The sequence below is a fragment of the Anser cygnoides genome, chromosome 30 (assembly GCF_040182565.1).
Source record: "Anser cygnoides isolate HZ-2024a breed goose chromosome 30, Taihu_goose_T2T_genome, whole genome shotgun sequence".
NCBI lineage: Eukaryota > Metazoa > Chordata > Aves > Anseriformes > Anatidae > Anser > Anser cygnoides.
The window spans coordinates 375,511-394,871 of NC_089902.1; the positions used below are offsets into that span (position 1 = coordinate 375,511).

Below are 19,361 nucleotides of genomic sequence, written 5' to 3' on the forward strand. Positions count from 1 at the left end.
GGCAGTGGGCAATGCAGTAGGCTTTGGGAGTCCTGCTGGATGGCACTGCTAGGTGAGGAAGTTTGGCCCAAGCCCCTTGGAGTGTCGTAATCCAGCTGCCTCCAGTCAGCCAAGAGTGCGTGGCCAAGACTTCTTCAGACACTGAAGGGGATGGAGATGGGATATTGGGACGTCCAGCTTGTGCATATTCTTGTCTGTCTGTGGGGTGTTCTTCTGGTCTGCAGGCTGCTCTCCAGCAGGATGCAGCTCTCTCGTGGCATCCTTGTGTTATCCAGGTGCCCCGAGGAGGAGACACCTCCGTGCTAAGGCCATGTCCGTGCTGCTGGATGGCGTTCAGTGGGCAGCTGGAGTGAGGCCTCTGCAGCCCTGGTGAAGAGGGAAAAGCTGAGATCCTGCTCATGCAAGACAAGGTGAGGATCCTGTCCATATGCACTTGGTCTGGGGTTCTCTGCTCTCAGCTGTCGGTAGTTTCTTCTCATGGGAACAACGAATAGATTGTTCCTCCTAAACATTACAGGCGTAGCTACCAGAAAATGAAACAAATATATGTCCCTTGTTCGACACAGTCGTTGGATACATTCTTTGAAGCAACACTGCAAATCTTCTGGTCTGACCAGTGGACTGAACTTGAGTGTCCCCCAAGTTCCTGCCTCCCTCCTGCTGCACAGCAGGAAGGACTCCTCTGGAGCCCACAGCAGCCCCTGCTCCCAGTGCCACTCTCAGCCAGCACCAGCTGCAGCTCAAGCAGGAGAGCTGCAGAAAGGTTCTCCTGCAAAGAGAGAGTCTTGGGCTGGCGGTGCTCTAAGAGTTGCAATAGGTTTTCCTCAGAGAAGTCTGCTCGAACTTTTTTCTGCCTTATCCTCTTTAACAGACAGCTGTGTCCAGAGTCAGGAAATGGCCAACAGCAGCTCTGTGAGCGAGTTCCTCCTGCTGGCATTCGCAGACACGTGGGAGCTGCAGCTCCTGCACTTCGGGCTCTTCCTGGGCATCTACCTGGCTGCCCTCCTGGGCAACGGCCTCATCCTCACCGCCGTAGCCTGCGACCACTGCCTCCACACCCCCATGTACTTCTTCCTCTTCAACCTCGCCCTCCTCGACCTGGGCTGCATCTCCACCACTCTCCCCAAAGCCATGGCCAATGCCCTCTGGGACACCAGGGCCATCTCCTGTCAGGGATGTGCTGCACAGGTCTTTTCCTTTCTGTTTTTTATATCAGCAGAATTTTATGTTCTCACCATCATGTCCTACGACCGCTACGTTGCCATCTGCAAGCCCCTGCACTACGGGAGCCTCGTGGGCAGCAGAGCTTGTGCCCAGATGGCAGCAGCTGCCTGGGGCAGTGGTTTGCTCAATGCTGTCCTGCACACGGCCACTTCATTTTCCCTGCCCCTCTGCCAAGGCAATGCTGTGGACCAGTTCTTCTGTGAGATCCCCCAGATCCTCAAGCTCTCCTGCTCAGGTTCAGACTACCTAAAGGAAGTTAGACTTCTGGTGGTTAGTGCATGTTTAGCATTTGGCTGTTTTGTTTTCATTGTGCTGTCCTATGTGCAGATCTTGAGGGCCGTGCTGAGGATGCCCTCTGAGCAGGGCCGGCACAAAGCCTTTTCCACGTGCCTCCCTCACCTGGCCGTGGTCTCCCTGTTTGTCACCACTGCCATATTTGCCAACCTGAAGCCCCCCTCTATCTCCTCCCCATCTTTGGACCTGATGGTGGCAGTTCTGTACTCGGTGGTGCCTCCAGCAGTGAACCCCCTCATCTACAGCATGAGGAACCAGGAGCTGAAAGCCACACTGAAGAAACTGATTCTTGTTGTAGTATTTACTTAGGTAGGAACTGTCTGTCTCTCTTTTCTAGTTTAACTCAAGTTAATCTCAGGCAGGTTGTGACCCTTAGGTGTAGCATTTGTCCTGTTTTCAGTTAGGACAGAGTTAATGTTCCTCCTAGTAGCTGGTAGGGTGCTCTGTTTTGGATTAGGATGAGAAGAGCGCTGATAACACGCTGATGTTTTAATTGTTGCAGAGCAGTGCTTACACCAAGCCAAGGACTTTTCAGCTTCTCGCTCTGTCCTGCCAGCGAGCAGGCTGGGCGTGCAGCAGGAGCTGGGAGGGGACAGACCCAGGACAGCTGACCCCAACTGGCCACAGAGGTATTCCATACCATCTGGTGTCATGCTGAACAATTAATATGGGGGGGCTGGGTGGGGTGGGGGGGCCGGCTGCTCAGGGATAGGCTGGGCATCAGTCAGCGGGTGGTGAGCAATTGCATTGTGCATCACTTGTTTGTAACATTATTATTATTGTTATTATTATCCTTTTTTTCCTGTCCTAATAAATCCTTTTCTATTTATGTCAACCCACAAGTTTTCATTTCTTTCTTATTCTCCCCCCCCATCCTAGAGAGGGAGGGGGAATGACGAGCGAACCTCTACAATGATTTCGTAGAGGCAAGAGGATTCACATAACATTGATGCTGCTTTAACACTAAATTGAAACAATGATGTAAGGCTGTTACACAATTTTAAAGAGTAACCTAAATCCCTAAACCTAAATGCTACTCGAACACCCTGGCAGGAATCCACTAGTTTAATGCTTGAACTCAAAGGATTCCATGAAGCAAAACTCAGCCCATAGCCCTTACCCTTGCCCTTACTATTGTGCTCACCCTAATTCCTGCCCTTAACATTCGCATTACAATCCTCTATTAAACCTAGACTTCTAGGCAGACGTAGAACAAAAAACTATTCCACAAAGCTTGCCCATAACCTAACCAAAGACCTGATACCCTAAGCTGAACAACACATTTGCTAAATTTCTAACCCAGAAAAGTGAGCCCTAGTCCCAAAGAGACTAGAGAGGTCAGCTCTGCCTCAGGATCTCCTGCCCCAGCAGGAGGAATGTGACTGGGGCAGTGACTGGGAGGTCACTTCTGTCTCTGCAGCTGATAGGGCAGCAGCAGGAACGTGTCACGCAAAGGGACTGTGAGGTCCCTTGTGTCTGGAGGTGGCAGGTCACCCTTGGCTTCTCCCTGGGATGTGCACTTTGGGGCTGCCATCTGCCAGTGGCCCTGCTAGGCCAGCAGAAGGCCCCTGCTTGGCATGCTGCCTGTGGGATCCCCTCTGCCTCCATCCCCAGGAGGACCCAGACAGAAAGAAGGCCCGCAGAGGGCTTGTCCTGTCCCTTCTGCTTGAGGCCAGGACTGGACAGCAGGAGGCACAAGGCTTGGCTGTGTCTAGCCAAGAAGCTGCAAGGCCAGCAGCAGGCCCAGGCCCTGGGAGATGCTGGTGAGGTGACTTCTGTCTGCTTGGCTGACAGGCCGCAAGGAGCCTGATGGGTTGGGATGCCTGCTTCAGGAGTGGTTTCCACCCTGATGGAGCTTTCCTTGGTAGGAGAAAAGAGCAGGAGACAAAAACTGCCACAAAATGCACCTTGGAACGTTGGCATTGGACATGAGGAGGAAGAAATGTCCCTCAAAGGGCAGTGCTGTAGTGAAAGAGGTCACCCAAAGAGTGTCTTTGATCACACCATGACTTTAAGTTTTAAGGAACAGCTGATTAAGTTTGACGAGACATGGGTGAGATGATGGAAATGCCGGGATGAGAACAAGGTTGTGGACAGAGATGGGTGTCTGCAGGCTTCAAGGAAATAGGGCAAAGTGTGGGACAGCATAGGAAAGCCTGCAGAGGAGAAGGCAGAGGGTGCTGGCAAGAATGGAAGGCCCCAACAGCCCTGACCTTTTTGTCCCTTTGGCTAGAGCTTCTGAGGAGACGAGATATAGTCATTGCAATGGGGCCTCACTGCTTCCTTGATACCCTGTGCAGGGGTGGGAAGGTGTCCTAATGAAGTTCTTCTCGTGGCATCACACTGCCCACCACATCATACAGACCCCAAGAAGAGCCCTGAGCCAGACGGGGGGTGCAGGATCTCCCCTCCCAGGGGCTGGGGTCAGGCCTTGACCCTTCTGCATCACCAAAACCAACCAAGACTTTTCTCAGCACAGCACTTTGCCTGTCTGCAATCATGGCCTCCAATGATCTGCCCTAACAAGTCCCTGGGGAGGCTTTGTTAGTAACAGCCCTCAGTGGGGCCCATTAATACTCCAAGTCACTTCAACTTTTCCTTCTGACTTTACCTTCTCAAGCAGTTGCATCATTCACCTCTCAGTACCTGAGTTTCATTGACTCAGCACCAAAATACACCGTGGAACTCATTAAAACAGAGAAAGTCCTAAGCAGCCATATCTCTCCCACAGTTTTCTTCACGTCTTCAAGACTTGTAGAGCTTATTGGAGAACTTTCATGGTGTAGTTAAGGAGGAAGATTTCAAAGAGCAACTAATAGAAATCTTTCCTCATTTTAAAGGCTGAATTTTGTTGCATTTCAGTTTAGAGCATCATTCTCCTTTAGACACTGTTCTAGGGTTTCTCCTTTGGAGCCCTGCTTAGGGTAGGAAAAGCAGGGTTTTTCCTATTTAAAAACAAAGAATAGGAAACGATGCTGCAGTTTTCAAACCAAAAAAAAAAATAAAGTTCAAGTTCCTCATTTTGTTGCCTCCAGTGAAGTTTACCTTCCCAAAAGGATGACTGTACATGATGTATTTTACACTGATTAATAGGGAATTTTTAATAGTAGTGTTAATATTAATCCATATCATACTAATTCAATGATAAATGATGAGTTTCTTGCTAAGGAAACCATTAAACAGACTGCTGAGAGATGGGCGAGCTGGAACTCACTGAAACTCAAAGCAGCAACTGGGTTGGTGAGAGCGGTCTGAATGATCCAAGAGTAAGGGGAGGGCAAAGCAGGAGAACCATGGGAAGTGCATAGGTCCAGACAGGCAGCTGGAAAGGGGACATTCAGCAGGGTCTGTGTAATCAAGTCAGGTTTTGTACCTGTAAAATGAGGGAGCACATCATGATAGACAAAGCAATGACAATGCAAGTACAGGTGAACACCAGTATTTCTTCTCCTGTGCTGAATATAGATCATGGAAATTAGCATTTCTTCATGATAGAAATTCCACTTCACGTGAGACTTTTTATGGAAGGGATTGAATCATTTGAGCTGATGAGTAGTTGTTTTATTAGTTAAGTACTAAAAAAATTACTGGGTATTCAGGCAGAGCTTTGCTGTCTGACCATAAGCATAACCAGGGAAAACCTCCTGATGCCCCGTTGTGTTTTTGGCACTTTCCTGGACCAGCAAATGTCAGAAAAGACCTGCAGGAGACCGGAGCCCTTTGGGAAAATCAGGTGGAGCCAGGTGGAGTTCCCAGGGCACCTCCACTGCCAGCAGTGGTCTTTGTCCCTGTAACTGCAGCCCAGCCCAGCACAGGAAACCCCTTCAAAGACAACACCCTAGTTCAGTGGGTTCCTGGGACTGACCTAGATTTGAAATGGCCATTGGAAACCCATGATACTCCTCCTTATTCCTACGAGATACATGAAAACCCATTAAGCTTCCTGGGTCATCTTTAGCAAACTCAGGCTGAAAAACTCAAGTATAGCACGCTTCAAATGGCTGAGCCAGAACCCATCAGCTTGCCCCACTCTGGGGAATCATCCCCTTCCAGTTAGGGATATGAAAGTGAAAAATGTGAAATGACCCATCAGGTCAATGCGCAGAGTAAGGGAAAGTCACACATACTGTGCCGGAGTAGCAGAAGGCAAAAAGCACTGCATTGTGCCTCAGAGCAATCAAGGAGACCTAATCCAGTTCATCCGTGAGATGAAGCAGAGTGAAGGACGTTGAGTTGTGTCCTAACATGAAGAAGGATGTACATCACTGGTGAAGGACCTGTCTTTTTGTGCCATCACCAATGCAAATTACACAAGAACTACATCAAATAAAGGTAAGCTGTCCCACCTTGGCCCTGTCACACCACGGGGCAGCGGAGGGACCTTTTTCAGTTTCAGCCTCTTTTTCAGAGAGGCTTTGCCTTCTCCCTGCGCACCACGGGGCAGAGCCTGGCCCTGGACGCTGCGTGAGCACCGTGCAGGTCGTGGCAGGCTGCGGTGAGGGGACGAATGCCCTGGGCCCCCTTCCTGCTCTGCCCAGGCCAGCAAGGGCCCCGAGCAGCCTCGTGTCCCCTGCCCCTGCAGCTCTGGGCTCCCTTCCCCAGCCCTGGCTCTGCAGCACCAAGCCCTGCTGGGAGCCCTCCCCTGCATGCTGCCACCGCTCCCTGATGCTGCTGGTGCCCTCTGCCGGGCACTGCCCAGCCCAGCCCAGCCCCTGCCCACCTCTCCCCACCTCCCGGACCTCTCCCCAGCCCAGCAGCCCAGGCTGGGCTGGCCCCAGGGCAGTGCCCACCGCAGGCTGCTGCAGGGCTCTGGGCACGGCCAGCACAGCCCCAGCCCCTCGCAAGGCACCGCAGCTGCTGGCACAAAGGCGGCTCTGGGCCTCCCCAGCAACCCCTACAGACTGGGGCCAGCCACGGCTCAGGAGATGGAGGGCCGTGAAGCTGCAGGAGCCCTGCTCTCCTGCCTGGGACATCCCCAGCACAGAGTGCCTGTGCCCCGCAGGGCCAGCCCAGCTCCCCAGGCCAGCACAAGAGGCCTGGCCCAGGCACAGAGCAGCCTCCCCCGTTCAGGTGTCTGCACAAAGAGCTTTCCCTTTCTCCTTTACCCATCTGTGCAGGCCCAGAAATGCTGCCCTGCTCTTCCCCAGGGCCATCCCTGCTCCCAGAGAGCCTTGCCCAGGGCAGTGTGTCCGTGCTGGCCTGGCCAGCCATTGGTGCTTCCCTCCCCGTGCTCCCCACAGAGCCCCGAGCTTGTCTTCAGAGCCAGGGGTCTGTGTTGCCCTGGGACCCCCAGGGGATTCCCCAATGTCCGTGCTGCTCAGGGTGGGCCGCAGACCCAAGTCAGTGGGGCTCTCTGCTGCTGAGCCCCTTTCCATCTGCCCTGGTGTCTCAGTAGCAGAGGGCAGTGCTTTGCAGGGCCCTAGGGGGTCTCTAAGAGCTGAACGGGCAGGCAAGTGCTGTACTAGATCCAGCTCGTGAGCTTTCAAAGAAGCTGTCCTGAGCCACAGTTGACTCTTGGGTAACTTTGCCTGCTGGCTCCTCACAACCCCTGCGGGCATGGCAGAGCCCTCCTTAACCCATCGGCTCCTCATGTTCAGCTTTTCCTTTTAACTAAACGCTCTAACTTGTATCATCAGTCATTAGATGAGGAACTCACTGCCAACCCATGCTTCCACACTGTCACTGGACGTCTCAACTGACATCTCTTGGCACATCCAGATTCCTCTCCAAGATGCCATTTCCCATCAGCCCCAGCACAAGTGGGACAGTCCCAAGCAAATAATTCAAGGGCCAGTTGTTGTTTGCTGGGCCATAGGCAAGCAAGAAGGCAGCTCCCGGTCCAGCCCTTGGTCCTTCACCGATCACTCTGGGGTTCTGATCCACTGTGAGGCCCAGAAAAGCAAGAGGTCTGTTCAGGAAGCAGCTCCTTGGGTGGATTCCTGAAACCAGCTTTGCAAGAGGCGTGCAGAGACATTGAAGAGATGCCAATGTAGGGATAACAGGACTGTCACCAACACACATGAGATCTCAGGGCTTATCCAAATACTAGAAGCACAATGTGGAAGCAAAGGGAGCAGCAGTGAAAAGGCCACGTCCTGCTGCTGGCCATGGCCATGGCTCCAGGGAAGCAGCAGCCCCGACCCGAAGGCAGCAGAGAGGCAGAGCCCAGCGGGCAGTGAGGGGCAGCCGTGAGGGCCAGCGGGGCTGCTCCTCCCTGTGGCAGCTGGGCTCTGGGCCCTGAGCCCCTCCTGCGTGCTGGGGCTGCTCCCACAGCTCCACAAAAGATGGGAAGGGATGGAAGCTGGGACCAATGAATTTCTGCTCGACTCTTTTTTGTCTTTATCTAAACGGGAATCCCACTTCCACAAGTACATGAGATACTTGGTTCAAAACTAAAATACAATGATAAACACACAGGATACTAAATAGATCATTACTGAATGAAAATCACAAGGTTCAGAAAACAGTAAAGTAAGTAAGTAAGTAAGTAAAGTAAGGCTGTTCTAACACTTATTCAGAAAAGAATAAATAAATAAATAAATAAATAAGTCCTGTTAGGACTTTGCGCCCATTATTAATGATGAAGAAACATGTATCCAAAGAGTTTCCTCAATGCATGCTTGAGCTCCTTGTTTCTCATGCTGTAGATGAGGGGGTTCATGGCAGCAGGAACCACCGAGTACAGAACTGCCACAACCAGGTCCAGGGATGTGGAGGACATGGTGGGGGGCTTCAGGTAGGCAAACATGCCAGTACTGATAAATAGGGAGACCACGGCCAGGTGAGGGAGGCACGTGGAAAAGGCTTTGTGCCTGCCCTGCTCAGAGGGGATCTTCAGCACGGCCCTGAAAATCTGCACATAGGACAGCACAATGAAAACAAAGCAACCAAATGCTAAACAGACACTAGCTACATTAAGCCCAAGCTCCCTGAGGAATGACTCGGAACAGGAGAGCTTGAGGATTTGAGGGATTTCACAGAAGAACTGATCAAGCTCATTACCTTGGCAGAGGGGCAGGGAAAATGTAGTGGCCGTGTGCAGGACAGCATTGAGAAAGCCACTGCCCCAGGCAGCTGCTGCCATCTGGGCACAAGCTCTGCTGCCCACGAGGCTCCCGTAGTGCAGGGGCTTGCAGATGGCAACGTAGCGGTCGTAGGACATGACGGTGAGAACATAAAATTCTGACGCAATCAAGAAGACAAATAGAAAGACCTGGGCAGCACATCCCTGATAGGAGATAGCCCTGGTGTCCCAGAGGGCATTGGCCATGGCTTTGGGGAGAGTGATGGAGATGCAGCCCAGGTCGAGGAGGGCGAGGTTGAGGAGGAAGAAGTACATGGGGGTGTGGAGGCGGTGGTCGCAGGCTACGGCGGTGAGGATGAGGCCGTTGCCCAGGAGGGCAGCCAGGTAGATGCCCAGGAAGAGCCCGAAGTGCAGGAGCTGCAGCTCCCGCGTGTCTGCGAATGCCAGCAGGAGGAACTCACTGATGGCACTTCTATTGGACATCTGCTTGTTTTGGGATGTGGTCCTGCACAAGGAAGAGAAAGAACAGTAATAATGTACAACAGACTTACCAGAAGAAAACTCATCCCATTTCTTATTTAATATTGCCAAAAACATTGTCCACTTCCAGGAAGACATTTGGCGGGTCCTTTTCATAAGTTCTTCCTGATGCTGCCTGAGGGTATCCCTGGGAGCAGGGGACTCCTCTGTGGGCAATGGAAGAGTCAGTTATGCCCTATAGGCAGAGGTAAAGAGGAACATGGGGTTATCTCAGATTCACTTCAGGCCTGATATCAAAGAACTTTGCCCCAGTGTTGCTCCCAGGTCACCCAACTGCAGAGCAGATATATATATATGGATTTTTTTTTCATTTTCCTTTCATGGGGTCATATTGTGTCTTGTTGCTACCCCACAACACCTGATGAGTTTTTCTAAAACAGAAATCCTGGGCATTTCTCCTGCACTTGAAGGGAAACTTTGTGGATCCTCAGAGAAAAAGGGACTGGCCGTATAGTGCAGAGTGTCCTCTAGTGAGGACAGGCAATCTGTCCATCAGTGCTGGTCTCAGCTGCCCTGTGAGAGCTGCAGGAAAGCTGTACTCAGTTGTTCATCTGAAAAGAACCAGGACACTGCTGAGAGCAGAGGAATCCAGGCTCCAAGTGCCCATCTCCAGACCCCTCACCCTGTCCCCATACTCCCCTTCCCCCAAGCACCCCGAGGGCTCACCCCATGGGCAGGTGAAACCCCCATCCCCAGGCAGCCTGGGAACAAGAGCAGCAGCAGCACGGCCAGGTGGAGAAGCCAGGAGGAATGGCAGCGTGCTGCTGCCAGGGGAGGCAAGGCCAGGGAGGGACAGACGGACACTCAGCACACCCTCCTGTGCTGCAGCTCTGCCTGCAGAGGAGGCAGCTCCTGCTGGGGACAGCGGGGGCTTGAGGGCAGAGGCTGTGCTGGTGGCAGAGGAGAGCAGGGGGTGTCCCAGGGAAGGCGAATCCTTGCCCTGCTGGGGCTGGCAGGGAGGTGCCTGAGCCCTCCCTCGCACAGCATTTCTGGCAGCAGCTCCCTCTCACCACCTGCTCATGTCCCTGCTGCCTGCCCGTGTCCCTGCTGGGAGCCCCTTCTGTGTCCCCACGTCTCCTCCCTTTCCATGTTCACAGACTCCATCCCACAATCTCTGTGCTCAAATTCACTCACATTCCCCTCCACAGCAAAAATCTGAATGCACAGAAACCAAAAAAGCCTTTCCCTTCAGATAAACGAAGCCTCAGTCTTCCTCTGGAAATTTCCTCTTGTAAATGCCATTCTCTACAGCATCTTCTACACTTTGCTGGAGAAACAGAGAGACAGACCCATCCCGAGAGATGCTATCAGGCATCGGATGTGCCAGCTGTAGAAGACCCCTCTGGCAACCCCACCTGCATGGCCCTGCTGCCAGAGCCTCACGGTGCCAAGAGCCTGCAGATCTGTCCTGCCACACGCTGCCCTCTGTTGCTGCGCTCCTCACTGCCTCCAAGCCCTCTCTCCTTCTCTCCTGTCCCCGTGCCACCTGCGGTCAGAGCCCCCAGCCCTGCTGCGCTGTGCACAGGAGCTGCTCCTGGGCAGAGCTGTCTCTCTGCACCAGGGCCCTCTTGCCACGAGCTCTCTCTGTCCCACGAGCCCGGCCCAGCTCAGCACCACACGCCCAGCCCAAGGCATTGGAATCCCCCCTTGGGGGGCTCTGCTGAGGAGCCCACGAACCTCAGGCACTGAGAGACAATTGAAGACATCTCTCCAGAAGTCCAAGTCAGAGGCAAGTTTCCTGCAGTGTCCCCCTGAGGGCCAGCACTGACACAGCCTCCCTTGGAGCTCGTTAGAGCAGAGCATTGGAGGCAGTGAGGACAAGGAGACAAAGGCACTGTGAAGGTGACACTGATGTGTAGGAAAACTGGATGTGTGTCACCAAAATAAAGGACCAGGCCTTGACCGCTGGCCCCTGGGAAGGGAGATCCTTTCCCTTCCCACACTGCTCAGGGCTCTTCGTGGGGCAGGAGGAGATGGGGATGTGCATGGCCAAGTGCAGGAGAATGGTACGAGCCCTGCCTGGTTCATGGGTGGGGGCGAGGAGGCAATGAGGCCCTGGTGCTTTACCGATAAGCTGTCTCCTCCTAGGCCTCAGTGGCAGAGACAACAGCCAGAGCCATGGACACAAAGCCCTGGGTCCTGTTGGGACTGTCAGCCTTGTCACAGCCCTTGCTGCTCTCCACACCAGGCTGTCCTAGGGACTCCCACACCTGTACCTCTTTTCCTACTGGCTCTAGACCCTTTTCCGTGTGGTATCTCACAGGATCTAAGCTGAGTCTGATAACTCAGATCTTCTTGGTGGCCATGCTCCTCGTAAGGCAGCTCTGTAGGAAGCTGGCCTGGTTCGTGGTGAGCAGCACCACTGCTCGTATGGCATCCCTCATGGTGCCCAGGCCCGACTAGGGCCAGCACTGACATTGCCTCTCTTGGAGCTCATTAGAGCAGAACACTGCTCTATTAGAACACTGGAAGCAGTGAGGACAAGGAGACAAAGGAAATGTGAATGTGACAGTGATGTGTTGGAAAATTGGATGTGTTTCACCAAGCAGAAGGGACCAGATGAGGAAAACCAGGTAAGGGGAAAAACTGCTGTGGAATAGCATCTGGGAGAGAGAGAGGAGTGAGAAACAGCCTTGCAGACACCAAGGTCAGTGAAGAAGGAGGGGGAGAGGTGCTCCAGGAGCCGGAGCAGAAGTCCCCTGTGGCCCGTGGTGAGGTCCATGGTGAAGCAGGCTGTGTCCCCAGCAGCCCATGGTATACCACAGTGGAGCAGGTTTTTAGGGTATGCTGTGCACCGGTACCCACTAGAGCCTTATATCTTCTGTGAGTCTCATGTGCCAGGCCATGGAATCCTCAAAGTCCAATAAACCCGATTGTCCCTACCCTCCCCGTGGCTGGAGGCCAGGTGCCTCTAGTCCTGCTCATAGTATTCATTCATCAGGTTAGATGAGGCCCTGAGCAACCGGATCTAGTGGGTGGTGACCCTGCCTATGACAGGGGGTTTGAAACTTGAAGATCTTTGAGGTCCCTTCCAACACAAACCATTCTATGATTCTGTGACTACTCTGTCTGGAGGACTGCCTGATAGAAACTGGAGCAGCAATTTTCTCAGAAGAACCCCTTTTTGTGATTGCATTTCCTTGCAATTCATGGATCCGTGCCTCTAGGATGGAGGTAGATTTTCCATCCCATTTTCTCATGTCCTCTCCATGGCAGAACCACATGTTGGCACATGGTGTGTACCCACTCATTTCTCTTTCTTTAGTAACATTCTTTTACTTACACCTGGCAGCTTACATATTGGTTTCTACAGGTAGGGAGAAGGATGCATTCTCTTGTTCTTCCTGGACCTCTTGAGAAAGTTTATCCACAGCTCAAATACAGGCCCATGAGGAAGAAGAGAGACTTCCTTCATACTGCCAGAGTTGGCTAGCTGATTCATCCACTCTGGGTTTCTCTTGGCCTTTCCAAGTCATTTCTGCCAATGAGTTGGCATATGAGGATGGTGCACTCTATACAAACTTCCACCACATGGGTCATGTACACTTTACTTCATCGGGATCTTTGGATAGTTGTTCATTGGCTAGGTTTTTATATATCACCTCCAGCATGACTAATTCCATCGGGCACCAGATACCCAACTCCATTGTCATCCGCTTGCCTGGTTGACATACAAGATCTTCCTTCAGGGGTTACCTTTCCTTCACACCCGACAGGAGTATGTTCCTTCTGCCCATTTTCCAATTGTTTGTCAGTCACCCCTTCCCTACAGGGGGATCCCAGCTGCTTTGCATCCCTGCCCTCTAATTCCAGGCTATTGGCCCCTTTCTCCCAGCAGCCAGGTGGCAACGTGCTCACTTAGATGGTGGCTGAAATCTTTCCACAAATCTCCTAGCTCACCCTGGAATAGAGATGCTGTGGTTACTGATGTTTTTATGATCTCTTTCTCTTTGCCCTCCTGCTTCCACGATGGCCCAACTTTACCGTAACATTCCACGTCTTCTTCCTCCTGTCTTGTCTGGGTAGGAGTTTCTTTCCTTTTTAAAAACCCTGACTTTCACATACATTGTTTTCTCTTGCATATAGGAGCAATCAGTAGTGGCACAGGTTGGTTCTCTGGCCCAGCCCTGAAGCCCATCACAGCCGTTGGAGTGGCTGCAGGGCCTGTTGCAGGAGTTGCTGGGGCTGCAGGGCCCATCACAGGACTTGTTCAGGCTGCATGGCCTGTTGCAGGGGTTTGGAGTGGTTGCACGGCCCATTGTAGGAGTTGCTGTGGCTGCAAGGCCATTAAGAGGAGTTGCAGCAGCTGTGGGGCCTGTCTCAAGGGTTGGAGTGGCACTGACTGCAGCTCAGTAAGCACAGGCCAAGTTGCACATCGCAGTGATTTGTGTCTCTTTGGAATTGCCAGGATGATGACAACCCTTTTTCAAGCATTTCACCATTTTTTCTAGAATTCTGCACTTGTTCAGGAGGGAAGTTCCAAAGCACTGGAGGTGCCCAGTGATCAAGGTGCCTGCTCATTTCCTCCCACAATCCCTGCAACCCTTAACTCTCCTGCCTTGGGGCAGATCTCTGGAGGGCATTATTAATAAGTTGGTTAATGTTAAACAAAGCCTGAAACAAATTCAGGATACATCACAATGGGAACATGCTGGTTTGACCATCCCAAGGATATTCAAAGCTTTGAAGAGTTAGTGTAAGTATCCTGGAGGAGAAGGAGGAGGTGAAGTAGAAAGGGAGAGTGAAGAAGTGGGCAAAAGTGTCCCCCCATTGCCCTCTCGGTGTCCTTATCTACCAGCTCTGGGGGCTGAGTACCAGGGGAACAAATGGTCCAGCTGATAAAGACTGAGGCAAAGAAGTCATTAAGTAACTCAGCCTTTTCCTCATCACTTCTAACTAGGCTTCCTCCCACGTCCAATAAAGGTTGAAGACACTTCTTAATCTTCCTTTTAAATTTTTTATTTATTTATTAATAAAAACTTTTTTATTGTCTTAGAAACTAATAGCCAGACTGAGCTAGAGTAGAGCTTTAGCCCTTCTAACTTTGCCTTGCACAGCCTCACAACATTTAGGACACCGCTCCAGACAAACTGACAGCATGCCTGAGAAGGAAGCACAGAAGAGGTGGAACCTTGCAGCCCTCCATCCCCTGCCCTTCTGTGACTCTGTGCTGCAGTTCCATTCAGGTGGTTACTCCTGTATTATCCAAACTTCCCTGCAGCTCCTGATGCTGCTGTCTTGTCAAATATAGCACAATTACGGTGAGTCATCTGCACACAGACATTAACAGCTGACAGAATGGAGTGTCTGTCTAGGGGCAAATTGAGAAACTACATGAATTTGCCTACAGAAACCTCTTGACAGCCACAGGAGGAGTGAGGTTGTGCAATGGAGGAAGAGGAACCCCACACATCAGGGCAGACTGGGACCCTGCTGAGTGAGCAGTGCCCAGGAGATGGAGGGCCTGGGCACCACGAGGGATGCCATACGAGCAGTGGTGCTGCTCCCCAGGAACCAGGACACCTTCCTACAGAGCTGCCTTACGAGGAGCATGGCCACCAAGAAGATCTGAGGTATCAGACTCAGCTCAGATCTGCTGTGACACCACAGGGACAAGGGTCTACAGCCATCAGGGAAAGATGTGCAGCTTTGAGAGTGCCTAGGTTAGCCTGGTGTGGAGAGCAGCAAGGGCTGTGACAAGGCAGCAAGTCCCAACAGGACCCAGGGCTTTGTGTCCATGGCTCTGGCTGTTGTCTCTGCCACTGAGGCCTAGGAGGAGACAGCTTATCGGTAAAGCACCAGGGCCTCATTGCCTCCTCGCCCCCAGCCATGAACCAGGCAGGGCTCGTACCATTCTCCTGCACTTGGCCATGCACATCCCCATCTCCTACTGCCCCACGAAGAGCCCTGAGCAAGGTGTGACAGGAACAGGTCTCTCTTCCAGGGTTCCAGGGGTCAAGGCCTGGTCCTTTTCTTCAGTGGAACACATCCAGTTTTCCTACACATCAGGGTCACCTTCACATTGCCTTTGTCTCCTTGCCCTCACTGCCTCCAATGCCCTGCTCTAACGAGCTCCAAGGGAGGCTGTGTCAGTGCTGGCCCTCAGGGGGACACTGCAGGAAACTTGCCTCTGACTTGGACTTCTTGAGAGATGTCTTCAATTGTCTCTCAGTGCCTGAGGTTCGTGGGCTCCTCCCCAAAGCCCCCCGAGGGGGGATTCCAATGCCTTGGGCTGGGCGTGTGGTGCTGAGCTGGGCCGGGCTCCTGGGACAGAGAGAGCTCGTGGCAAGAGGACCCTGGTGCAGAGAGACAGCTGTGCCCAGGAGCAGCTCCTGTGCACAGCGCAGCAGGGCTGGGGGCTCTGACCGCAGGTGGCACGGGGACAGGAGAGAAGGAGAGAGGGCTTGGAGGCAGTGAGGAGCGCAGCAACAGAGGGCAGCGTGTGGCAGGACAGATCTGCAGGCTCTTGGCACCATGAGTCTCTGGCAGCAGGGCCATGCAGGTGGGGTTGCCAGAGGGGTCTTCTACAGCTGGCACATCCGATGCCTGACAGCATTTGTTGGGATAGTTGTCTCTCTGTTTCTCCAGCAAAGTGTAGAAGAAGTTATAGAGAATGGCATAAGAGGAAATTTCCAGAGGAGGACTGAGGCTTGGTTTATCTGAAAGGAAAAGATTTTTTGGACTTTGTTCTTTCATATTCCTGCAGTGGAGGGGAATCTGAATAAATCTGAGCACACAGCTTGTGGGATGGAACCTGTGAGCGTGTATGGGTAGGAGACGTGGGGACACAGAAGCGGCTCCCAGCAGGGACACGGGCAGGCAGCAGGGACATGGGCAGGCGGTGAGAGGGAGCTGCTGCCAGAAATGCTGTGCGAGGGAGGGCTCAGGCACCTCCCTGCCAGCCCCTGCAGGGCAAGGATTCGCCTTCCCTGGGACACCCCCTGCTCTCCTCTGCCACCAGCACAGCCTCTGCCCTCAAGCCCCCGCTGTCCCCAGCAGGAGCTGCCTCCTCTGCAGGCAGAGCTGCAGCACAGGAGGGTGTGCTGAGTGTCCGTCTGTCCCTCCCTGGCCTTGCCTCCCCTGGCAGCAGCACGCTGCCATTCCTCCTGGCTTCTCCACCTGGCCGTGCTGCTGCTGCTCTTGTTCCCAGGCTGCCTGGGGATGGGGGTTTCACCTGCCCATGGAGTGAGCCCTTGGGGTGCTTGGGGGAAGGGGAGTACGGGGACAGGGTGAGGGGTCTGGAGATGGGCACTTGGAGCCTGGTTTCCTCTGCTCTCAGCAGCATCCAGGTTTTTTTGAGGTGCACTTCTGAGTGCAACTGCCCTGTAGATCAAAGAAACGCCAGCAGAGGGCAGCTGATAGCAGGACTGATGGACTTTGGGCCTTAACACTCTAAAGGACTCTGGGTTGTACAGTGCCTTTGTCTCTGAGTATCCAGAGGGTCTTACTTGGAGTGCAGGACTGATGCCTGGACTTCTGACTTAAAAGCAGCCTTCAGGTGTCTTGGGGCAGCTAGAATAAAAAATACAACAACAACAAAAAAATCCCAACAGCACTCCTGAGCAGTTGGTTTGAATGTTAGCCAAACTGGGGCAAATGTCTTTGGTATTAGGAGTAAAGTAAAGCTGAGATAACACCAAATTCCTCTTTATGTCTGGCTGTAGGACAGGACTGACTCTTCCATTGCCCACAGCAAAGTCTCCTGCTCCCAGGGACACCCTAAGGCAGGACCAAGTAGAACTCAGGAAAGGGACCTGCCATATGCCTGCCTGGATGTGGAGAATCATTTGGGGAGGTTTAAATGAGAAATGGTAGGAGTTTTCCTCTGCTAAGTCGGTTGTACATTATGAATGTCTTCCTATTCTTTGAGCAGAACCCAATGCCTCTAAACAGCAGATGTCCAACAGAAGCTCCATCACCAAGTTCCTCCTGCTGGCATTCGCAGACACGCGTGAGCTGCAGCTCCTGCACTTCGGGCTCTTCCTGGGCATCTACCTGGCTGCCCTCCTGGGCAACGGCCTCATCCTCACCGCCGTCGCCTGCGACCACCGCCTCCACACCCCCATGTACTTCTTCCTCCTCAACCTCGCCCTCCTCGACCTGGGCTGCATCTCCACCACTCTGCCCAAAGCCATGGCCAATGCCCTCTGGGACACCAGGGCCATCTCCTACCAAGGGTGTGCTGCACAGGTCTTTTTCTTTCTCTTCTTTATATCAGCAGAATATTTTACTCTTACTGTCATGTCCTACGACCGCTACGTTGCCATCTGCAAGCCCCTGCACTACGGGAGCCTCGTGGGCAGCAGAGCTTGTGCCCAGATGGCAGCAGCTGCCTGGGGCAGTGGCTTTCTCAATGCTGTCCTGCACACGGCCACTACATTTTCCCTGCCCCTCTGCCAAGGCAATGCTGTGGACCAGTTCTTCTGTGAAATCCCCCAGATCCTCAAGCTCTCCTGCTCAGAGTCATTCCTCAGGGAGGTTGGGCTTATTGTAGTTAGTGTCTGTTTAGTATTTGGCTGTTTTGTTTTCATTGTGCTGTCCTATGTGCAGATCTTCAGGGCAGTGCTGAGGATGCCCTCTGAGCAGGGCCGGCACAAAGCCTTTTCCACGTGCCTCCCTCACCTGGCCGTGATCTCCCTGTTTGTCAGCACTGCCGTGTTTGCCTACCTGAAGCCCCCCTCCATCTCCTCCCCATCCCTGGACCTGGTTGTGGCAGTTCTGTACTCTGTGGTTCCTGCTGCCATGAATCCCCTCATCTACAGCATGAGAAACAAGGAGCTCAAGGATGCATTGAGGAAACTCTTTGGATACATGCTTCTTCATCAATAATAATGGGCACAAGGTCCTAACAGGACACTTTATTTTTCTTTCTTTTTTTTTTTTTTTCTTTACTGAGTAAGTGTTAGGACAGTCTTACTTTACTTTTATACTATTTTATGAACCTTGCGATTTTCATTCAGAAATGATCTATTTAATATCCTGTGATCTATTTAAAATCCTATGTTTTTATCATTCTATTTTATTTTTCAACCAACTATCTCATGTACTTATGGAAGTGGGCTTCCCGTTTAGATAAAGACAAAAAAGAATCGAGAAGAAATTAACTGGTCTCAGCATCCATCCCTTCCCATCTTTTCTGGAGCTGGGGGAGCAGCCCCAGCACACAGGAGGGGCTCAGGGCCCAGAGCCCAGCTGCCACAGGGAGGAGCAGCCCCGCTGGCCCTCGCGGCTGCCCCTCACTGCCCGCTGGGCTCTGCCTCTCTGCTGCCTTCGGGTCGGGGCTGCTGCTTCCCTGGAGCCATGGCCATGGCCAGCAGCAGGACGTGGCCTTTTCACTGCTGCTCTCTTCTGGCTTCCACATTGTGCTTCTTGTATTTGGATAAGCCCTGAGATCTCATGTATGTTGGTGACAGTCCTCTTATCCCTACATTGGCATCTCTTCAATGTCTCTGCACGCCTCTTGCAAAGCTGGTTTCAGGAATATACCCAAGGAGCTGCTTCCTGAACAGACCTCTTGCTTTTCTGGGCCTCACAATGGATCAGAACCCCAGCGTGATCAGTGAAGGACCAAGGGCTGGACCAGGAGCTCCTTTCTTGCTTGCCTATGGCCCAGCAAACAGTAACTGGCCTTGACTGGCCTGGGATTGTCCCCGTGGTGCTGGGTCTGATGGCGAATGGCATCCTGGAGAGGAATCTGGAGGTGCTCTGTGCCTGGGCCAGGCCTCTTGTGCTGGCCTGGGGAGCGGGGCTGGCCCTGCGGGGCACAGGCACTCTGTGCTGGGGATGTCCCAGGCAGGAGAGCAGGGCTCCTGCAGCTTCACGGCCCTCCATCTCCTGAGCCGTGGCTGGCCCCAGCGCGGGGGCTGCTGGGGAGGCCCAGAGCCGCCTTTGTGCCAGCAGCTGCGGTGCCTTGCGAGGGGCTGGGGCTGTGCTGGCCGTGCCCAGAGCCCTGCAGCAGCCTGCGGTGGGCACTGGCCTGGGGCCAGCCCAGCCTGGGCTGCTGGGCTGGGGAGAGGTCCGGGAGGTGGGGAGAGGTGGGCAGGGGCTGGGCTGGGCTGGGCAGTGCCCGGCAGAGGGCACCAGCAGCGTCAGGGAGCGGTGGCAGCATGCAGGGGAGGGCTCCCAGCAGGGCTTGGTGCTGCAGAGCCAGGGCTGGGGAAGGGAGCCCAGAGCTGCAGGGGCAGGGGACACGAGGCTGCTCGGGGCCCTTGCTGGCCTGGGCAGAGCACGAAGGGGGCCCAGGGCATTCGTCCCCTCACCGCAGCCTACCAGGACCTCC

The 19,361-nt window shown here is 53.3% G+C and overlaps 3 protein-coding genes across 3 annotated transcripts; 2 read left to right on the forward strand and 1 right to left on the reverse strand.

Moving 5' to 3' along the window:
- Positions 1-1,275: 1,275 nt before the first annotated feature.
- Positions 1,276-1,827, forward strand: LOC136787563 (olfactory receptor 14J1-like; the record flags this gene model as incomplete). Its single annotated transcript, XM_066984874.1, has 1 exon — positions 1,276-1,827. A coding segment is annotated over one exon (552 nt), but the record flags the coding sequence as incomplete, so codon positions are not given.
- Positions 1,828-8,092: 6,265 nt separating this feature from the next.
- On the reverse strand, positions 8,093-9,025 carry LOC136787775 (olfactory receptor 14A16-like). Its single transcript, XM_066985094.1, has one exon. It carries the CDS (start codon positions 9,023-9,025, stop codon positions 8,093-8,095), a length of 933 nt encoding a protein of 310 aa, XP_066841195.1.
- A 7,953-nt stretch (positions 9,026-16,978) lies between these two features.
- Positions 16,979-17,911, forward strand: LOC136787701 (olfactory receptor 14A16-like). The gene has a single exon (XM_066985015.1). The coding sequence runs from the start codon at positions 16,979-16,981 to the stop codon at positions 17,909-17,911; it is 933 nt and encodes a 310-aa protein (XP_066841116.1).
- The last annotated feature ends 1,450 nt before the right edge of the window (positions 17,912-19,361 follow it).

What these genes read in the sequence shown, in the direction of transcription:
- LOC136787775 (XM_066985094.1), bottom strand. Translation starts at nt 9,025, where the DNA reads ATGTCCAATAGAAGTGCCATCAGTGAGTTCCTCCTGCTGGCATTCGCA.
- LOC136787701 (XM_066985015.1), top strand. Translation starts at nt 16,979, where the DNA reads ATGTCCAACAGAAGCTCCATCACCAAGTTCCTCCTGCTGGCATTCGCA.